This window comes from Camelina sativa, chromosome 7 (genome assembly GCF_030686135.1).
Source record: "Camelina sativa cultivar CO46 ecotype springtype chromosome 7, ASM3068613v1".
NCBI classification, from domain to species: domain Eukaryota; kingdom Viridiplantae; phylum Streptophyta; class Magnoliopsida; order Brassicales; family Brassicaceae; genus Camelina; species Camelina sativa.
The window spans coordinates 18,038,922-18,059,412 of record NC_141886.1 but is presented as its reverse complement, the minus strand read 5'-3'; the positions used below and the strand labels follow the sequence as shown (position 1 = coordinate 18,059,412).

Here is a 20,491-nt window from a genome sequence, read left to right as displayed (position 1 = left end):
CAAATTGCTCCACTTTGCTCCATCTATGCTAAAATCCTAGAAAACCTGTAAAGACTCAAAAACATCCTAGAAAACAAATCAAAAGACTCTAAAAGTTTGTCCATCAATAGTAGGAGCTCTCCTCAGCTTATGCATCTCAAAGGTCATACTTAAACCATCCACATTCAATGTTATGTGTCACTTCTGCACATCTATGACGGCACCAGCTGTAGCCAAGAAAGATCTTCCTAAGCTGAGAGGGTCGTTAGGCTCTTTATCATACTTCAGCACCACAAAGTCAGTGGGAATCATGAAGTTTCCAACCTTAATTGGAAACTCCTCTAAAACACCTTCATGAATTCTTCGGGATCGATCAGCTAAGATAAGAGATATCTGAGTCGGCTTAAAATATGTCATCCCAAGTCTCAGAGCAACAGAATGTGGCATCAAATTGATGTTAGAGCCAAGATCACAAAGTGAGTGAGCAAACCTTCCTGTGGAGATAGAGCAATCAAGTACAAAGCTTCCAGGATCTGGTAACTTCTTTGCAATCCTACTCTGGATCATTACACTCACTTTCTCAGAGACAACTACCTCTTTCTTCCTCTGTGGAGGCTGGTTCAGCAGAATTGCACTGACATCTTTTATAAGTAGTGCTCCTTCCTCAGGGCTCAAACCATTGGATACCATTCTCTTGACATACCGCTTAAGTGGTGGTGAAAGCTTAACTGCATCAATCAAAGGCATCTCTATCATCACCTTGTCCATCATTGCCTTGCATCTAGCTTCCTTCATCTCCTGCTTGGATCTTCTTGGCTTAGGAAAAGGAATCTTCGGTTGGTACACCCTTTCAGCAGCTGCTGGAACCTGAGATTTTGCAGTTTCGGGTTCTGTCTGAGAGGGGTGTCGACCGACACCCAAGTGGTGTCGATTGACACCATCATCTGACGCCGACAGATTTTGCGATTTTTCTCCCTTTTCTGCAGAAACAATTTCACCATCATCTTCACCCCTCACTGATATGGCATTACAAGAACGTTTAGGATTTGACTCAGTTCTCCCAGGAAGAAATCCCTCTTGCCTTTTGACGGATCCAGCTGTTTGAATAACTTGATTCTCTAGCTTCTTGACATGATTGTGTAATGCATCTGTCTTCCCATTCAGCTCAGTGTAGACATTGTCGATTTTTCCATTGAATGTCATTGTCATATTCTCTTGCCCTTGAAGAATCTGATCAAGCATAGCCTCTATTCTACTCTCAGAAGAAGTCTTAGGAGGAGGAAACTGATAAGATGAGTTCCCATAGGTTCTTGTATAGCCATTGTTCTGTTCTGCTTCTGGTAATCTGGGTTAGGAGTGTATCCTGAAAAGTTCCCACTGTAAGGCTTGTTGCTTTGTTGATTACCGAATCTCTGACCCTGATTCCCATATATAAAGTTGACATCTGCTTCTTCATTCCTAGACTCAGGTTGTGGCTCAAATGATTCAATTTCAGCAGCAAAGTGAACTGATTTCTTACCGACCAGGAGATTATGAACTGGATCAAGCTTAGCATTAACAGAAGCTAGCTGGTTTGAATCAAATCCTCCATGCAATCTCTTTCTTTCAGTATCTGCTCTCTTAATGCTATTGCTGGAGGCCAGATTCTCAATCAAATTCTCAGCTTCTGCTGGATATCTCGTCTTGAAGTTCCCTTGGCTGGCAGCATCCAAAGCTAACTGATATTCCCAGTCAATTCCTCTGAAAAAGATACTTAGCAATTGCACTCTTGAGAAACCATGGTGTGGACAGTCCCTCTGATAAGCCTTAAATCTCACCCAAGCTGTCTTGAAAGCTTCATCAGGTTTTTGCTTAAAAGAGGACAGCTTGACTCTTAGCTCATCTTACATTGCATCATCATAAAAGTAATTGAGAAAAGCCACTTTGACTTGTTGCCAAGAGGTCAAAGATCTGGCTGGCAACTGTTTCAACCATTGGGATGCTTCTCCTGCAAGTGAATATGGGAAGATCTTGCAGTAGATGTAGTCTTCAGTCACACCATTGGCTTTGATACTAGTCACCAGGTCTTCAAAGTGCTCAATATGGTCCAAAGGCTTCTCATGGGGCAGGTTTGAGAAAGGTCTCTGCCTAACTAGTTGAAAGTATACATGTTTCAACTCAAAATTATTCCTCTGGAATGGAAGAGGAACAATAGCAGACCGGTTCTCATACAAAAGATCAGCCCGGTTGTAATCAGCAATGGTCCTGATCAAGTCTCGGTTGTTCTCCTGTCTTCGAACCGGATTCTGGACGTGGTTGGCAGCTCCACGTCCGTCTGCAGGAAGGGGGTGTCGATTGATACTCTGTTGGTGTCGATCGACACCATCGACAATAGCAGCTTGCTCGTCGCCAACAACAACTTCAGCAATAACATTCCCTTATGCATCAAGCTTTTGGCCCTGCTCGTTGTGCAAGTGGCCCTCTTGATCCCTCAAAGCACCATCCTCATCACGCATCAGAATGACTGTGTTAACCATCTTCAAGGATTTGGCTGCTTTTCAGTTTTCACGCTCTAACTTTCCCAAATCTTGATTTGTAAGCTTCACAGTAGGACCAGTCTTTTGTTCCTTGTGTTAGGCTTATTAGGCATGTACCTGAAACACCAAAGAGAAGAAAACCAAAAACGTGTAAGTAGAAAATAAAAAGAAAAATTTAGACGAAATTAAAAACTCAAATCTAATGGTAGATCAAAGAGTCCCCGGCAACAGCGCCAAAATTTGATATGCTCAAATTAAACCCTAGAGTTACTCTCTCAAATTAAGAGGTCACTGCAGTACTTAGGGGTCGAATTCCACAAGGACTCAAGTCTATACGATAAATTATAGAGTTTTATGAATTACGCTAAACAAGATAATTTAAATTAAAAAGGCAATGCGAAATATTAAATTAAACTGTTGTAAATTCAGAAGATCAAAAAGCTATGCCTAGGGAATTTCTCAGGAAATTAAAAATTATTAAATCAATAAATAATTAGGATTCAAACAATTAAAAATCAGATCTAGAACTCTAAACTCTTATGTAAAATAAATCAGTTTTCACTGCAAATATTATCTAAATTTAAAACCAGAAAATCCAAATCTCTTTGCAAAATTCTAAGTTAAAAATCAGCTTTAAAAACAGGTTTAGATAAGTTCACAAAATTACTAAATCAAATCTCTTTGCAAAAAGTAGTTTTGCTCATCAAAGGTTTTAATCATGAAAATCAATTATATTCTCATACCAATTTATTTTCCTAAAGTATTAATTCTAGGTGATCAATCAAGAATTAATGTGAAGAACAACCTAAGATGAAGATCTAGAAAGATAATGAATCCTAAATAAATAGATCTAATAAATCATAAAATCCCTGTGAAAAACCCTAAACCTAACAAGCAAACAATTCAGACATAATCAATGAAGAATAAAACATCTTTCTGAATAATAAGCAATTGAAATTAAAAGAGTAAAAGAGAGTTCAAGAATTCTTCTCTCAAAGCAGATCTCTCTCTCCAAAGCTCTCAAAAACTCACAGGGTTGCAGGAAAAATAATACTTGCTAGAAAATAACTTCAGGGTTTTAAAAACCTAAAAATACTATTTATATATCCTAAAACACGTCAGGGACTTGTGTTGCAAATATGGAAAACTTCGGGTAATTTTGTAAAACTTCCAAAACTTGGCTTCTCTCGTAGACAAAACATAGTGTCGATCGATGCTAAAGCAGTGTCGATCGACACTCCCTCTCTGTTCTGACTCCAAATTCGTTTCTTCGGGATTAATGCTCCAAAATGATCCAAATTGCTCCACTTTGCTCCACCCATGCTAAAATCCTAGAAAACCTGTAAAGATTCAAAAACATCCTAGAAAATAAATCAAAAGATTCTAAAAGACTCCTTATATCATGGTTAAAAACCACAAAAACCATGATATATCACGTACATTCTAAAAAAATCATATATGTTTATCTTAAATAATGGTTATATTGAACCGAAATGGATTTATAAAGTTTCTGGAAAACTCTTTAGCTGTACAGCTAGATGGTTTGATAAAACTAAATTATAAACTAGAAATAAATACATACGTACTCCTAAGCCTCTGCTTCCAAATCTCAATCTACTATACCTGGAGGGAGAAAAATGCTCGTTTACACCACAAAACATACTCCTCGGGTTATAATCAAATGGTAAAGTTCATTGACCTCTCTAGATTATACATCTCGACCATGTTTTTGCCACATGCTTCAGAGTTGGTTAAATTGGTTTGCCGTATCACTATTTTCGTGCAAGCATATACTTTGTTTTTCTATCTTTTCCGAGCACCAGTTCGTGTAGAATTGCAAATTTTAAGCATTATGCTTTGTGTAGTCTTTTTTGGTGGGTGTCACCACTAAAACACTGAACTTCTTACATATTTGCTAGATCAATCAATTACACAGTCAAAAAAAAAAAATTGCCTATCATTTTGTGGTAAATAGACCTTTCAAAGTTACTATTTCACTCTTTTCAATCATGAGATAATTTCAAACCATGCAAGAGTATGCATCTACGATGGTAAGAAACTATGTTGTGCCAAAAGAAGGAAGAGTGCGATAGCTTCCCAAACATAATTCTACAAATTCTAAAAAACCATATCATCTGTCTATAAATTCTCATGATTCTAAAAATATATAACATAAGCCTTCAATAAAAAGTAATATAAGCCTTAACACCTTTCAAGAGTTTTGCAACTGAAATAATGGAACACTACAAACCGGGTAAGAACAACACTCTACGCAACCATATCTATACCATGTAATCTAATTAAACAAGGTATAATATCACCAAAATATTTATAAAATCCAGATTATATGTCATATGTGCTAATAGTGTAATTATAATCTTCACTTTTTGTCTTACCAATGAATTTATCAAAAGTGATTTAACTTAGAAAATAAACTAAATTCAGATTTTTGCAAACACTAATTATTCTCAAAATAAAAGGAAATAAAATGATGTGAAAATGGATTTACCAGATTATTTTAAAAAAAATGTAAAACATTTAGATACAGAATTTACATAAAGGCCAACTCTATTTCAAGCGGTTTGAAACTCTAACTTGATTGTAACATGTCAATTAGAAAATATCATATGATGATTTTGATATGTTTTTTAAACTTTAGTACTCATCATAAAACTATTCATAACAAAACGTAGGGGTGGACATTTAGGTTCAAATAAGATATCTTGGCTTTCCAGATTTAGAGGTATAGTATTTGTTCAAGTATTTCTAGATTTTAAATTTGGGTCGAATTTGGATGGAGGATTTAAGGTTTGGATTTGGATTATTCGAAAATTCCCAAAACTCAAAATTATAATATCTAAATTAAATACGTACAAACTAGTCAAAAATACCTAAACTATCTAAAAACTTCAAAATATTTTTTACACAAATTTACAAACAAGTAGTTTAACTACCGAAAAAATTATGTGAAAAAGGATTTACTAAATTTTGAAAAAAAAAAAATTGTAAAACATCTAAGACTGAAAAGGCTAACTCAATTTCAAACTGTTTGAAACTGCAAATTGATTGTAACATGTCAATTAGAAAATATCAGGACGGTTTTAATATGTTTCCCAAAATCTAGTCCTTCTCGTGAAATTACTCATAACAAAACGCGTAAACGCATTAGCTGGCATCTTCCTTTTTTTCTGGTAATTGTCTAATTTCAGAAAAAGAAACAAAACGCCCCCTTTAAATCAAGTAAATTTACAAAATTACCCCGCTGACCTAGACCTATATAAAATTACCTTCACCTCTCGTCTTCTTCTCCCCTCTGTAACCCGTAAAAAAAAAAAAATCTCATTCATAGCTGTTTCCCCCCCTTCCTTCATCAAATTCTCATAACCAAAACAATCCCCAGAAAGCTTCGATCTCACGATCTGTCTTCTTCTCCTAATCTGGTAACGTTTCGATTCTTGATTCATCTGATTTTAGCTGATTGATTTTTCCGATTACGAATCTAGATCTAGGGCTTTGATCCATGTCAATGAACAATCGTGTTCTAGGTTTTATGAATCTGTTGCTTCGTATATTTTGATTTCGAGCAGTGAATACGAATCCGATGATCTCATCTTCCTAGATTTAAGTTTCTTTTTTCCGTATGTAATCGTGTAATTATTTGATTTGCTTTTATGGATCTTATAAGAATCTCATCGAGATCCTTGATTTGTGTACAGGTTTCGAAATAGACCTTTGAATTTAAATTCGGAGTGAAGATGTCGTCAGACGCATTGAACATGACGCTTGATGAAATTGTCAAGAGGAGTAAGAGTACAAGGTCTGCAGCTGCAAAGTCTGCAAAGTCTGGAGGAAAAGGGATTTCCCAACGTGGACGTGGACGTGGTGGACCTGTAGGAGGTGGTGGAAGAGGAGCTGGACCTGTTCGTAGAGGTCCTCTTGCTGTTAATTCTCGGCCGTCCATAAACAAGGCAAGCTCGAAAATCTTGATTGGAAATCTGAGTTTCTGTGTGCCACCAAATACCGAAGCATGCTATATAAACTTTAAGATGGATGGTCTCTAAAATGATGCATATACCCTTACTTCTGATGATTACAAGAATCTCTTAGCGTCTTCTAGTTTATGGGGGACAGTTTCTCTTAGAAAAGAATTGTTCCTGCAATTAGTGGTTTTTATTGGTTAAAATTCTGGGGACTTCTCGACCGGCATATGCATAGATGTGGAGAAGTTTTTGGTTGATATAGTTTTAAGGAGGAGCTCCTCCACTAAGCTAAGTTGTCCACATAGGGTTATCTGGTGTGCAACACAGGGGAAAAAGCTTGCAATATGTGTGGTTTTAGGGGGGAAATTCAGAAAATTTCACTTAACAGTAAATATGATCTATGATGGCTTATCCCTTTTAAGTGGGGGAGATTTTGCACTATGCATGAAGTTCACGATGGTTCATCTGGAATTTCTTCGGAGTGATGGCTGTCTCAGTTTTTGTTTTCATTGGTCCAAGGACTTCGTTTTTTGGCTTCAGAGACTGACTGATAACACCATTGTGATTCATATGAAGTTAGACAAAATTTGCATGTTTCCCTACGTTTCATTTCGATGGTTCTTGACTACTACTTCCTGGAGATCTTTGCTTTCACTGCTTTAGTACTTTCAGCCAAATGGGTGTTTTCTCCTCTTTGAAGCAATTTGTTGATTAATGTGGCTTCAAGATTCTACAGACCCTTTTAGCTGACTTTATCTGTTCTACTGGATTAGCTTGCCCGCAGGAAGAGGAACTTGCCATGGCAGAATCAGAATGATTTGTATGAAGAAAGCCTGAGAGCTGTTGGGGTACCAGTAGTGGAAGTTGGAACCACAGTTTATATTACCAACCTTGATCAGGGAGTGACGAATGAAGATATAAGGGTATAGCCTGACATCCATGTTCCAGTGCTTTTGTTGTTTTTGGTTCTGAGGAGATTCCTTAAATTAGTTTGTACTTCCTATGCAATCTAGGAACTCTATGCTGAGATTGGAGAGCTGAAAAGATATGCAGTTCACTTTGACAGGAATGGGCGTCCAAATGTAAGTTCTGTTTTCTTTTTGCTCTGGTTTTATTTGTTCTTTACTGCACTGCTGTGATATTTGACATATGATGTTCTGTGCCATACAGGGCTCGGCTGAAGTTGTATATATGAGAAGAAGTGATGCAATGCTAGCTATGAAGAAATACAACAATGTACTCTTGGATGGAAGGCCCATGAGACTGGAGATTCTGGGTGGAAGTACTGAGGCTGCTCCTGTTGCTGCTCGGGTTAATGTAACTGGATTGAATGGAAGGATGAAGAGGAGTGTCTTCATTGGGTATGTTGCCATCTATTGGTCTCTTTTATTTACAAGAGAATAGTAATGAGTTTGTGCTGAAGTGAATATATCACTGGTTCTTGCAGACAAGGAGTTAGAGGTGGGAGAGTAGGAAGAGGAAGAGGTTCAGGTCCTTCTATGAGACGCCCTGCAACGTAAGTGTTAAAATGAGCTTGCATTGTGGCGGATCATGCATTGGTTTTGTCATCTTATTCATATTGTTTATTTGTGGCAGCCAACAACAAAACCAACAGGGAGGTGGTCGAGGTGGGCTTCGTGGTAGAGGCAGAGGTGCCGGTGGTGGCAGAGGGAATAAAAGCGGCCGAGGCGGAAAGAAGCAGGTGGAGAAGTCGGCTGCGGACCTTGACAAAGATCTCGAAAGCTACCATGCTGAAGCTATGAACATCAATTAAGCAAAGCAAGACTTCACATTTGTCTATGTACTTTTGTGTTCTTTTGTTCTTGTCTCCTACTAATACCTCAGATGTGCTAAAAAGTCTGGTTTGGTTTGGTTTCGATTAGGATGCTTTGCTTTTGTTCTTCTCTTTTCTTGCTTCACTTTTACAGTTCCCTCCCTTTGGTTATTGAAGTAAAAGAGATTTAGTTTGTAAATGAAAAAAGCTCTTACTTTAGTTAATTCCAATTGCTAAATTGTACTTGAGCTGAATTAGGCTCTACATAATTTGTTTTCCTCCGAATTTGTCATTTTGTTTTCTTTTTAACATGTTCCAACAACACTTGCCTTATATCTAACGAACAATACGTAAAAAAATTAAGACCATTAAAATGTTTTCTTGTGTTTTTGTTGTGTACAAAAATTCGAATCCAACGCAAACAGCCTCAACTCTAACTCCAATCCCACCCTAAGAAAGTTAAAAGAACACTTCTCCGGAACCAAAAAAAAAAAACAATCTTATGTCCGAATCACAAGACATTAGCAACGTTCAAAACTATCACTGCGAAAATGCTCCACATACCCCGACTATAATACAACTCGTTCTGTATTCCAGAGCTCGTCGTCGAATTTGCCGATGGTGCTGTTATGTTCACTGACGTCCCGTTTCTATCGTTACCGCGACTGCAATCCAATAGAAAAACAATGATTAAAGATTGGTACCGTTCTTTTAAATCCGAAAAACCAAAAAGCTAATCTGAAGTGGACACGAAAACAAGTTTAAACACTTGGTACTTCCATGGAGGCATGGATATGAATGTACTTCCATCAACTTGCTTTCAAGATTTCTCAGAATATAAGTTATAACTGATAAAATTACAACCAGAAGCGAAACTAAACCATAACTAATGGAGTAATCGAAACCAAGATAAGACACAAGAGTTCAAGAATTAGGATGTTTTACCTTCCTGCAAACACACATGTACCATGACCTGCATTTGAAACAACCAAGCAAGAAGAGTTAGTGTTTTTGCTTAGTAATTGTCTCTAAAAAAATGTAATGTAATAATTAAATGAAGCTTGTTGTTACTTACTTGGATCAGTGGTAGTGATGCTAGCAACTCCATTGAAGTCACAAGCATCAGGATTATTCCCAGTCTGATGATAATAAGTATCAAAAGCGTAGTTAGCATGCGCTATCACATTATCCGGTTCATAACAAGCCTCTCCTTGCTTAATAGGTGAGCAATCTATCTTTCCAGGGCCACAAGCCCAATCAAGAGCTGCTTGAAGCATCTTTGGATCAGCACCTTCTCTTGCAGTACAGTAAGTCTGGTTCGTTGTATCGTTAGCTAGAACTGACCCCGAGTTAGTCAACCTAAGTATGTAAGCCGGTTCACCATTTGCATTAAACAAACCCCAATTCTTTTCTGATAAAGATCCTGGTTTCGTATCTTCGTTGTATAGCTCGTAAATGTAAGTACTCACAGCGATCCCCGGACGCTTAGGTGTTCCGGTTTTGTTGAGAACATGTCTTATGAGGTTGCTGTTGTAAGTGTTGGCGTTATCAAGTGTAGCATCAGGCTCATTGGTCTCACCTTTCGAAGGCCAGCCTGACTCGGTTACCAAAACCGGAACGTTTGTGAAGTTCAAGAAAGCCATAGCGAAGTAGGTCGCGTCAACCATTGCATCAAAGGCGTTTGAGTAGCGAACAAGTGTGTTGGCATCAACAGCTTCTTTGTTTGGAGGAATCGGTTTGAAGAGCGCGTAGTCTAGAGGAATCACGCCGTTCGACTGCATATAGTCGTAGTAAGGATACACATTCATCATCAGGTACGAGTTTGTGGACTGCAAGAAGCTTAGTAACGGGACGATAACCGGATTCAAAGAGCGGTTAAAGAAGGCTTGCGAAGGAGGGAAAGGGTCAAGGATCAATGAAGTGGATAAAGGAGTGGAAACTTTGATCAGACGGTCAAGATTTGCAGAGAGCAAAGCAGCGTGAACGTTCTTGATAGCACTGACAAGAACAGGTGCTGCGTTAGAGAGACTAGTTAAAACCTCTGAGCCAACAGAAATGGCGGTTATAGTCGTGGCAGGGTAATGAGCAATGACGTTACGTTTAACCCAATTAGCTGCTGTTGAGTTGGATTGGCCAATGCCAAGAAGCTGGTCATTAGGAACTGAGATGATAACTTTGATCTTAGTGTTTGCTAGAGCAATGAGCATCCCGGGGTCAGCGTCATATAGTCGGATATGTCGAATCTGTTGAGCTTTAAGAAGAGCAACAACTTGTGTTGGATGTGGCATATCAGAAAGATCAGTCCCTATGTTCACTCCAATATAAGCACCTACAAAAATTGATTTCAACAAGAAAAAAAGCCATTTAGCATCAACATAACAATTTTTAAATCTTATCCATGTCAGAGAATACAATACATCAAATCCATTAGAGAGATACAACAAGATATGGATTCCTAGACCATTACTGAACAAAACTGTTCTGTCTGGTCAACACAGTAGGCATTAAATTATTTTGTCTTGTAATAATTTTCTGGGGGACATTAAAAACAAAGCCCACCTGCTGCCAAACACATACTGCCCATTTAATATCATAACCTACCACTTTCTCAAACAGCACTCAATGATACAAACACATAGATAAAAAACCAAACAATACATACAAAAATTACTTTACATTAAGAGAGCAGCCAGATTCTAAAGCTAGAAGAACATAAAACACATGCAAAGATTAAAACTTCCAAATTTGGGACTAAAAGATTGAATCTGAAACTTCAAGGACCAGGATTGAAACAGATACAAGAACTCACCTTCGTCAGCTGGAGTAGGAGAAGGAGAAGGGGAAGGAGCAGCTGAAGAAAGAACTAAAAGAGAAAGAGACAGAAGAAGAAGAAGATGGAGAAGAGAAGCCATGGAAAGAGAGAGAGAGAGAGAGAGAGACTTTTTTTTTTGGAGAATCTAAGATAACCCAAAGAGACAAGAAACAGAGGAAGGGGCAAAAAGAATGGGTTTTGAGTCTAAAAATGTTAACTTTGTGAAGCCACAAAGAAAGGAATGAGGGAAATTGCGTGGGATGATGTATAGAGAGAAAAATAGGGTTGAAGCTTTCTGAGGAGAAAAAGGACATGAAGAGAGAAAAAAAGTTGGAAAATTTGTTGATTATATCGAAAGAGATAGAGAGAGAGAGACAAGACAGAGGTAACGGTGGAACGAACGGTTCAGATTTGATCTTGAGATTTCAAATGGTCAAAAATGAAATCTAACGGGTCTTGTAGATTGAATGAGACTTACACAGTCAGAGTGATACTGTGGCAAAGAAAAAGCCTAGAACTTTGGGTCATAATTAGTTTTTTTTTTTGGTTAATTACTTGAATATTCTTTAGTGTTTAGTTTTTGAGTATAATAGTGTGAAACATAGTACACGAGAAACTATGATATATATATATATATATATATATACATTTGGAAAAAGAAAAAAAATGAATGAATGTAAGTTTTAAAGAGCACAACTTTTGGTGTAAGAACAAGTTGTGTGCATTGGACAGCAAAATAAGATTGGTAACTACGAAATAGCCGTTGCCACTCTTTTGTTTGCTTCCCTCTCTCTCTCTCACTCCTCATTAGATTTTGGTACCTTTTTGTTCTTGCTTTTATGACTTATTCTGAAATTATTATCTGTTAATGAATTGATTCGTTTTCTTTTCCTCTAGTTGTGAGTTGTGTGACCCCTACGGTATAGAGCTTTACAAACAAAACGATGTATGTGTTTGGGATGAAGCTAACTTGATTGTGTATGTAGTTTTGTTAAATCTTTTGACGTTTATATGGTCTTATTGAATTGATTTAGAACCTAGTCTCTACAAAAATTAAATACTAAATATGAGGTGTTGGATATTTTTCCCTTGCTTTTATATTACACAAGAGTATTTTTTTCCTTTCTCCCCTTTGGGATAATTTTGAGAAAAAAAATTAATATGGTTTGTTATGGTGTTAGGAATGTAAAGTGATATTTTATTTTAGTATTTTCTCTTTACTAGAAAAATATTGTTCACTAAATTATCATGTTGTTAATATTTTTTGGTGTTGCATTTTACACTTGCAAATAACAAAATAACATGTTCCTTTGACTTCAAATTTCTTATAATTATATGTTGGTAACTTTTAATAAGAAACACACATCTGATATTTGGTAGATTGATTTTATTTAGTAAATTAAATGCACATAAGGTAAACTATCTTCACTGTCTTCTTTTGTTCGACAATAAAATTTAGATTGTCAATCAAATTAGTGCTTACATTAAAACTCTAGATCTTCATATATATATATATATATATATATATATACTAAAACTTAAAAGTCTAAACATATTGAAAATTACCACAAAAATAAGTTTATATCTTTCCAGTACATCATCATAGAATACAATAGCTAAGTATTCATTTTAATTCCTTACAAATTCTTTGATATTCTTTTCAATTGGCAAATAGTGGTCTTTTCTTTTCAAACAACTTTAATAACTTTTTGCTCAACTTTCGCTCAATTTACACAACCTCATCAATCAAGGTAGTCGAGAACGAAGCTCTCATTGATTTTGCATTAAAAAGAAGAATGTAAAAATCAAGAAATGTGGACTTCGTTTGGGAACCGCAAAACACTGTTCTTGATTTGAATCTGAAATATTTAATGTTTGACACACCTAATGTTTTTACTGATTATGTGATCTAATGTTTTTACTGATTATGTGCAAGTTTATCAGTTTTAGAGGTCAACACTTCCCATTGATATGAGAAAGACACAAAAATTTACCGCATATACATAAGACATATGAATGCTATGTTGTAAAGACTATCTGTTAATTATGGCATACGAGACTACATAAAAACATATTCTATATTATAAAACATATGAGATAAATAATTTCTCTTCTTTTTCCAATTTAATCATCATTCCACACATAACTATTTTGTTATATTCCTACCATTTATTTATATTATTTTTGTTTATGACCTTTTTTGAAATCGTGGAATCGGTTGAAATTATTTTTGTTAAACACAAATAAATATACCATTTATTTATATAATTTTTGTTTATGACACACATAAAGTGGAATTGATTGAAATCCTGATGGAATCGCGATTTCTAAAAAACAGAATTTGGAAGCACAAAAAAAAAAATTGAAGCGTCAAATATATGACCAATACATTTGTAATTGACTTGAATTGGTATATGTAGGTATTTTAATTCTGAGTAGAGTCCATAGTTATATGTTAATGGCGTTTGAATCAGAAGCACTTTTTTAGTCAAGAACGAGGGACTGGAATAAGAAACGAAGAAAAAGCAACTAAGATTTTTAAATTACACATGTAGCGTTTGTATTTCAGTTAACTTCAGAATTTGTATTTTAAAAATTGTATATATAAAGAAAATAAATAGAGACCTTGCCCTACTTCACTACCCATGAGTGAACATGGTAATATGCACAAACTAGACTAATTTCAGAAATAAATTAAGAAACTAACCATGAGTGAACATGGCTTATCGGATGAAATTTCCTTAAGACATTCTTTTTCTTCTCTTTTTGATATCTCTCTCCTCATCTATCTCCATTGCATCAACAACCATCCTCCCATAAATTTTGTTTCCTCGATCTCTCTCTCTCCATAGATCTAGGTTATCAAGTGTTCTCCTATGTTCCCTCTTTCAACTTTGGGTTTTTATACATAAAAACCACACCTATTTAAATATATATCCTTCGTTAAAACGACAACTTTCATTAAGAGTATATGATTATACATAGTAGTAGCTCATACTATCTAAAATGATCAATGTCATATAATACAATGTGAAAGAACCATTTCTCTTTTTTTTGGGACCAAAATGTCCATTTAACCTTTAGTCGACTATTTGAAATTTCAATGAATCTTTAGCCTTGCTACCTCTTCCTTTCTTATAACCTTTCAAGTCTTCAAATTTCTCATTTTTTCTATTCTTAGAGCTCTTGAGTAATAGGATCTCATCATTGTAACATTCTATGGATCCTTCGCTTATCTGGTCATGATCGATATCCTCCCTTTTATAAGGTTCTTCTGAATTTTCAGTTCGATCGAAACAATGATGATTGGATCCTTCCACGTACTCAATCCAATCAAGGTAATCTCTCTTTGAAGCAAAATCAGAAGGATATTTAGTTGATTTTTCTGATTGATCTACATGATTGCTTGGTTTAACAATACTGTCTTCATGTTGATGTTTCTGACCATTTTTGCTAGAACCATCGAGTTGGTCCACACGATTACCCGCACCTTTCCTAGTGGATCCTTCATTATGGTCTGTACGATCACGACCCCTAATCAAATCTTCAAGATGATCCATATGACCATTTTTAACTGAGCCTACAAGTGGATCCATATCAACACGATATATGTTTCTAATCGAGCCGTCATCAAGTTGTTCCTTGCGTTCGCGACCACCATTCCTAACCGAACATTCGGATACGTGGGATTGATCGTGACCATCCACATGAATATTCTTTCCATATTCCTTCTCATTTAACATCAGCTTACGATGCATGCACTCCATAATCTTTGTAACCTTAGGTGTCTCCTTTGTTTCATTACTTTCCGCACTTTCCGAGGAATGAATTTCGCAGAAAAGCTCTCCACCATCTTCCTCTGACTTCATGGATCCGTCTTGCCGGAGCCGGTGCTTATTGAGCTTCATATATTTCATCGAAAGTTTTTTGGTTATTTTCTTCATTTTCTTTTAATCGCAATAATTGATTTTTTTTTTGTCCCCGACACCTTATAGGGTAAAATATAAAAAAATAAAATAGAAAAGTGACAAAAGTTGTTTGTAAAGATAATGAATACCCAAAAAAAGTAATTCATTTTGTGTATTTGCTATAATTTAATAATAAAACACGGTTTTAACTTTTAAACAGAACACAATTGACAACTATCATGTCAAGATTTAACAAGAATTTACCACACAACAAAACTATGTCCTACGTACGTGCCAATTTTACCAGAATTTCAAGATTTTTTTGGCAACTACCAAAATTAGAAATGAAGATAAAATAATGCTACGAGTAATACATATTTTTTTTTGAAAATCTAGTAGTTTCCCCTATTTTAAGAATGTGAACCTATCTGGCTATATATGCATAATGTATAAATCCTTCCGCCACTTGTATACAGTTTTCTCTGTAGCATGAGTAATCTAGCACTATATGTATTAATCTGGTTACAAAACAAATAAACAATAATTTGTTACAACATATATGAACCAAACTGCATTCATATATTGTATGTATAAATTATTCTACAATACATGTATAATGCGCGACTACAGATATTTCACATAAAAACTCAACTATTTACATTTTTTTTTTGTTTTGGAATAGACTAGGTATTAATATAAATTGATTGATCAAATGAAAAGGAGTCGGTTATAGAATGAAATTTATAAAATAAAAAGATAATTAAACCAAGAAATATTATCTATTAGTATTAACTAAAACGTGGAGTTTAAGAAATTATAAATAATTTGTTATTTGAACATAATATATTATTATTATTTACCATATACTTTTTTAAAAATTCAACCAATAAAAAACAAGTGCATAATACAAATGATCATAACATACTAATTAGACATTAATTTTACATTGAAACTTTAGAAAATCAAATAAAATGAAATAAAGAAGAACTTATAAAGTATATAACAAGCTTAAACGGAAGGAGTATATATTTGCATGAAATGAATAACGTTCCCAAATTACATCAATCAATACAATGAGTAAAGAGTAAAAGATAAATTGAAATGGTGACAAAACAAATCTTGATAACTACCCGAATTCTTTTTTTTGTGCAACTTAGATTAGAATTAGACAGTAAAGTTACAAGGGGACGAAGCCTATGCGAACATTCCCGAACAGCAAAGTTGAAAGATAAAGCAACTAAAACACAAAGCAAAGCAAACATAGAGAAACAAACTTGAAAAAGCTTGATAGGGCACCAGGAGAAGTATTGAAACTAACTATCACAAAACACCCATGAAAGAAGTAGCAAACAATCAATACATAAACATCGACTGGATTAGAGTTAGTCACCATACATTGTGACGTTAAAAGAACTGCCTCATACACGGACAGGTTGACGCCGAAGGAGTATCCGGTGAATAAAGATCGCTGGAACAGAGCAGAGGCTGAGCCAACAGAGATAGTTTTTGGCTGGACGCAAACAGGTAAGGTTACATCAGAGAAGTATCTGATGAACCAATTCCGTCGAAATTGAGCAGAAAACGAACCAACAACGATGGTTCTCAACTGCAAACAAGAGGAGGCCGGAGAAGTATCCGAAATTTCTAACCTTGCAACAAAGTGGTTCAAGAGAATGACCAGCCTTAAGCAAAGAGAAGGGGACACACTGCTGGAGAGGTTGAGAAGAGGACTGATTCATCAACCGAGTGAAGGGGCCGACCCCAAATAAGAGGCCCACTGAGATGGATGAACACCTTCAGGGGAGCAGCGGGAGGGGGGAGGAGGAGAGATAACCACTCTCCATCGTACTCACTGGGAAGACGAGAACCATAGAGCAGCAACGACCGAGGTGAAGTGAACTCGTCATCTGGCGGATCTGGGGGCCTTGGACAGGAGGAGCCCATTGAAAGCAGGAAGAGCTGAACCAAAGTCATGGAGACGGAGACAAGTTTCGCCGGCGTCGTAGATCTACCGACGGGAGAAGAAGTGGATCGATTAGGCAGCGAGGAGGACGGTGGAAGAACACCGGAGGATGAGAAGGACCATATCTTCGGTGAGCGGCTGCCTCGGGCTTCGTGCCTGGGAGAAAAAAACTAGGGCGAACTCTCCATTTAACCCATTAATCCTGTAACCCGAATTGTTAATTATAATTCATAAATGCTCATTGTACAGTAATTTCATACATAAGGAATAAAGACATGTGGATAGTTCATTAATTAAAGACTTGAGCCAAGAACTGATCATTTTGACGTGAGTGGTCCATAGTTTTTCTCATTTAGTGTGATCAGAATGAAAGAAAAAACAATGGATTTTGTCATAAGGATGTGAAGGACGCCTATGGAAGAGGATCAGGGAATGGACAGTTAATATTGTTCTGTCGATGTGTTTTCCGGAACAATCGTCCCAACCTATTGGAATTCTCCTTTAATTTAGGCCGGAAGTTTCACCTTCTCAGCTATCATCAGGTCAGTTCTTATTACTTTTGGGATATACATTAAGAGGCCTTGACCATGTTCAATATCGTGAAAATAAATTCAAAGCAATTAGCTAAACTGATTATAATTGATAATAGATCTCAAACTGACATTACACAGCATATTGATGGAGTTGCTTACTTTGTAGTACATTCTATTGCATGTAAGACACTCTAAGATAGATCCGAAGACATAAGGAGTCAAAACCAATCATAAATACTGGATATGCACGTAACTTCTTGTTTTGGTACAAATAAAACCGGAAATGAATCTAGTAGCTTCATTTTGTTGGTCATGATCAGGTGTAGATCCTCGCTAAAAGCACATATTTGTCAAAATGTAAAATTAGTACCTTACATTTCTTTTTCTCTTCTCTTGTTTTGCAGAACATGTGAGGAATGGCTACTCCAAGTATTTACCTCTATCAAAAGCAATAAGTCATGGAAACCTGGAAGGTGTAAGGGACTTCCTAGATAACAATCCAGAAGCTGACGTCATGGATGTCTAGACACCTTAGAGACACCATTGCTCAAAACTTGTAGTTGTGGGCAACTAGACATTGTCAAGAAGTTGCTATTACAACGACTGACACTTGAACAAATTTTGATACCGATGGAAACGTAATCCCATTCTCCCCTCATGCCGCTCTTAGTCGCTGCTATGACCGGGAATTTGGCCATCACAGAGGCCTTTGTAAAAAAAAGCCCTTAACTCCCTGTGATTCCAAGCCGATTAGGGTGTGTTATACCCGTTTTTTTAAGCAGCTACTGTAGGACATAGGGAAATGACTTTTTTTTTTGTTTTGTTTTGCTAAAAAGTTAATATCATATAATGAAAATTTAGGTTTTACAAGGAAGAACCTATACGAGTGGACTTTGCCAAAAAAAAGAAAAAAACAAAGATACACTTAGAAAGCTTTGAGATACGAATTAAACCAAAAAAACCTGGTGGGCTTAAATCCAGAAGGCCATCAGATTTCGGAAATTCTTTCTTTTGCTCTTTGATGAGATGGAGCTGATGAATCTGCTTGAAGAGTGTGTGTGGCGGGATAATCTGTTTGTTGTGGATGAGGTTGTTTCTCTGTCTCCAAACATTATATATTAACGCTTGCCTTAGAAGTATCCGTAGAGTGGATGGAGATGAACGCTTACTTGCCTTTGCCCAGAGCAGAAGAGCAGACCAGTCTATGAAGGTAAGTGTTCCGCAGCTTGATCTTTGTAATACCGATTCCCATATGACTTTGGTGTACGGGCAATTCAAAAAATATGGTCTCTAGTTTCAACTACCGTTGAGCAGAGATGACAATTCATTGGAACTTGCAAACACCATGAAGCTAGACGAGATAGAGTTTGTAACCTAGTCGAGATTTGCAATCCAAAAGTTGAAAGCATGCTTTGGAGCTGAGCTTTTAAACCATACAAGTTTAGCCCAATCCTTCTCTAGCCCTCTAGGTCGTAAGCTGGTCGTTTAAACCAGTGGTTTGTGGTTATGTTTTCCACTAGGTTGTTAGTTCTCGTATGTGTTCCTGTTAGAACGAATATTAAGATGTTGGTCATTTGTTTTATTGATTTGTGACATTAGCCGGTTTGTTGGTTTATGATTATTTGTTTGGTTTTTGCTGGTTTAATTGTTGTTTTGTGGCATGTTAATTTGGGGAATTCATTAGTAATTATAGGGTTATTAATTAATAAATTAAAAAAATGGGTCAGGTTATTTTCGAAATTGTCAAAGTTAATATTGGTTTTAGTCTATAAAATGACCATCCATTGAAGTTCGAGTATAAAAAGGCATTGGATAAATTATTTGGGTTGATTTTGGTTGTTTTTCCGCCAATACAAGTCTATCAATAAACGAACCGTCTTTCATGTAATTGATACTCCCTCTGTATCACAATATATAATGTTTTAGGATTTTTACATGAATTAAAAAAAACATTTAATGTTTAGCCATAAGTGTATTTATTATTTATAATAATATATTTTATAACTATTAACCAATAGTATTTCATCAAACTTTTAAATTCTCATTATTTTTAAAATTTACATTTTCTTAGCATTAATTGATAAAAGTATACAAAAAATCATTTTATGTGATACAATAAAAAATACTAAAATATCATCCTTTATGATACAGGGAGTAATATATTCTGATATAAGAAATTCTTTTCTCCTTCTCTCAAGGCGATAACACAGCGAACAATTACCAAACTTTCCCCACGGGATATTTGCTTTTCGGGCGGCCTTAGCCGCCGGATCTCTTGATTTCTTTAATAATTGTTTACCACAACAATAAAATTTCTCCTTTGATGTATCCATTGTCACCAATTTCGTCTTTTGGTGGAAAATCCAATCGTCGCTTCTTTCCGTCAATCTGCCGTTTCTCCCTCTTTATCAATGGTTGTTCCTTTCGTTAGTGATTTCACTAATATTATCATATCTATATTGTGCTATCACCGGACAGTTGGGTAGAAAGATAAAGTGGTTAATTCGGATTGTTCATGGTGTTTTCTCCCTTAGGGAGCGAACTTTTCCTGCAAAAGCACATCGATATTGGCGTCGTAATATTGATGGTTTCTATCCGATGCGGTCTATGCTCGGTGTTTGTCTTCCATCGGTAAATTCCAGCGGTGGTTGTGTTTTGCAATTTTCTTCTCGGATAAAATGTCGGTTTATACCGACTTGGCCGTGGAGTAAGGGTCTGATAGTGATGCTATTTTTCTGTTCCTATGAAAGTGTCTTAACGGTTAATTGTAAACACACGGTACTGGCTCATGTTGTTTGATAAGGACAGAAGACACAAGGACAATGTTAAAGCAGCAGAGTTCCTATGGAAAAGCATAGTCATGGGCGTTCGGTTTAACCGGTTTATTCAGATCGGTTTATTCGGTTTTGCAAAAATTCGGTTTCTAAAAAATCCCACCGAATAGACCCGAAACAAATTTCGGTTCGGGTCGGTTCGGAAGTCGGTTTGTTCAGATCGGTTATTGACAAAAAATTCTGTTCCGAAGA

General features: G+C 36.2%; 3 protein-coding genes and 1 non-coding gene across 4 annotated transcripts; 2 read left to right on the top strand and 2 right to left on the bottom strand.

The window, feature by feature from the left end:
- Positions 1-1,752: 1,752 nt before the first annotated feature.
- Positions 1,753-1,859, top strand: LOC147941378 (small nucleolar RNA R71). The gene has a single exon (XR_015563000.1). It is a non-coding gene; the product is annotated as a small nucleolar RNA R71 (small nucleolar RNA).
- Positions 1,860-5,728: 3,869 nt separating this feature from the next.
- Positions 5,729-8,456, top strand: LOC104701222 (THO complex subunit 4C). The gene is made up of 7 exons (XM_010416869.3): positions 5,729-5,935; positions 6,212-6,463; positions 7,249-7,398; positions 7,489-7,557; positions 7,646-7,836; positions 7,923-7,991; positions 8,072-8,456. The coding sequence occupies exons 2-7, from the start codon at positions 6,251-6,253 to the stop codon at positions 8,247-8,249; spliced, it is 870 nt and encodes a 289-aa protein (XP_010415171.1). The 5' UTR covers positions 5,729-5,935; positions 6,212-6,250; the 3' UTR covers positions 8,250-8,456.
- Positions 8,457-8,600: 144 nt separating this feature from the next.
- On the bottom strand, positions 8,601-11,767 carry LOC104701221 (glucan endo-1,3-beta-glucosidase 2). Its single transcript, XM_010416868.3, has 4 exons — positions 11,059-11,767; positions 9,325-10,578; positions 9,195-9,222; positions 8,601-8,914 (listed from the first exon to the last, which is right to left on the bottom strand). The coding sequence occupies exons 1-4, from the start codon at positions 11,159-11,161 to the stop codon at positions 8,761-8,763; spliced, it is 1,539 nt and encodes a 512-aa protein (XP_010415170.2). The 5' UTR covers positions 11,162-11,767; the 3' UTR covers positions 8,601-8,760.
- A 2,348-nt stretch (positions 11,768-14,115) lies between these two features.
- Positions 14,116-15,005, bottom strand: LOC147941377 (uncharacterized). Its single transcript, XM_087456637.1, has one exon. It carries the CDS (start codon positions 15,003-15,005, stop codon positions 14,142-14,144), a length of 864 nt encoding a protein of 287 aa, XP_087312763.1. The 3' UTR covers positions 14,116-14,141.
- Positions 15,006-20,491: the final 5,486 nt, after the last annotated feature.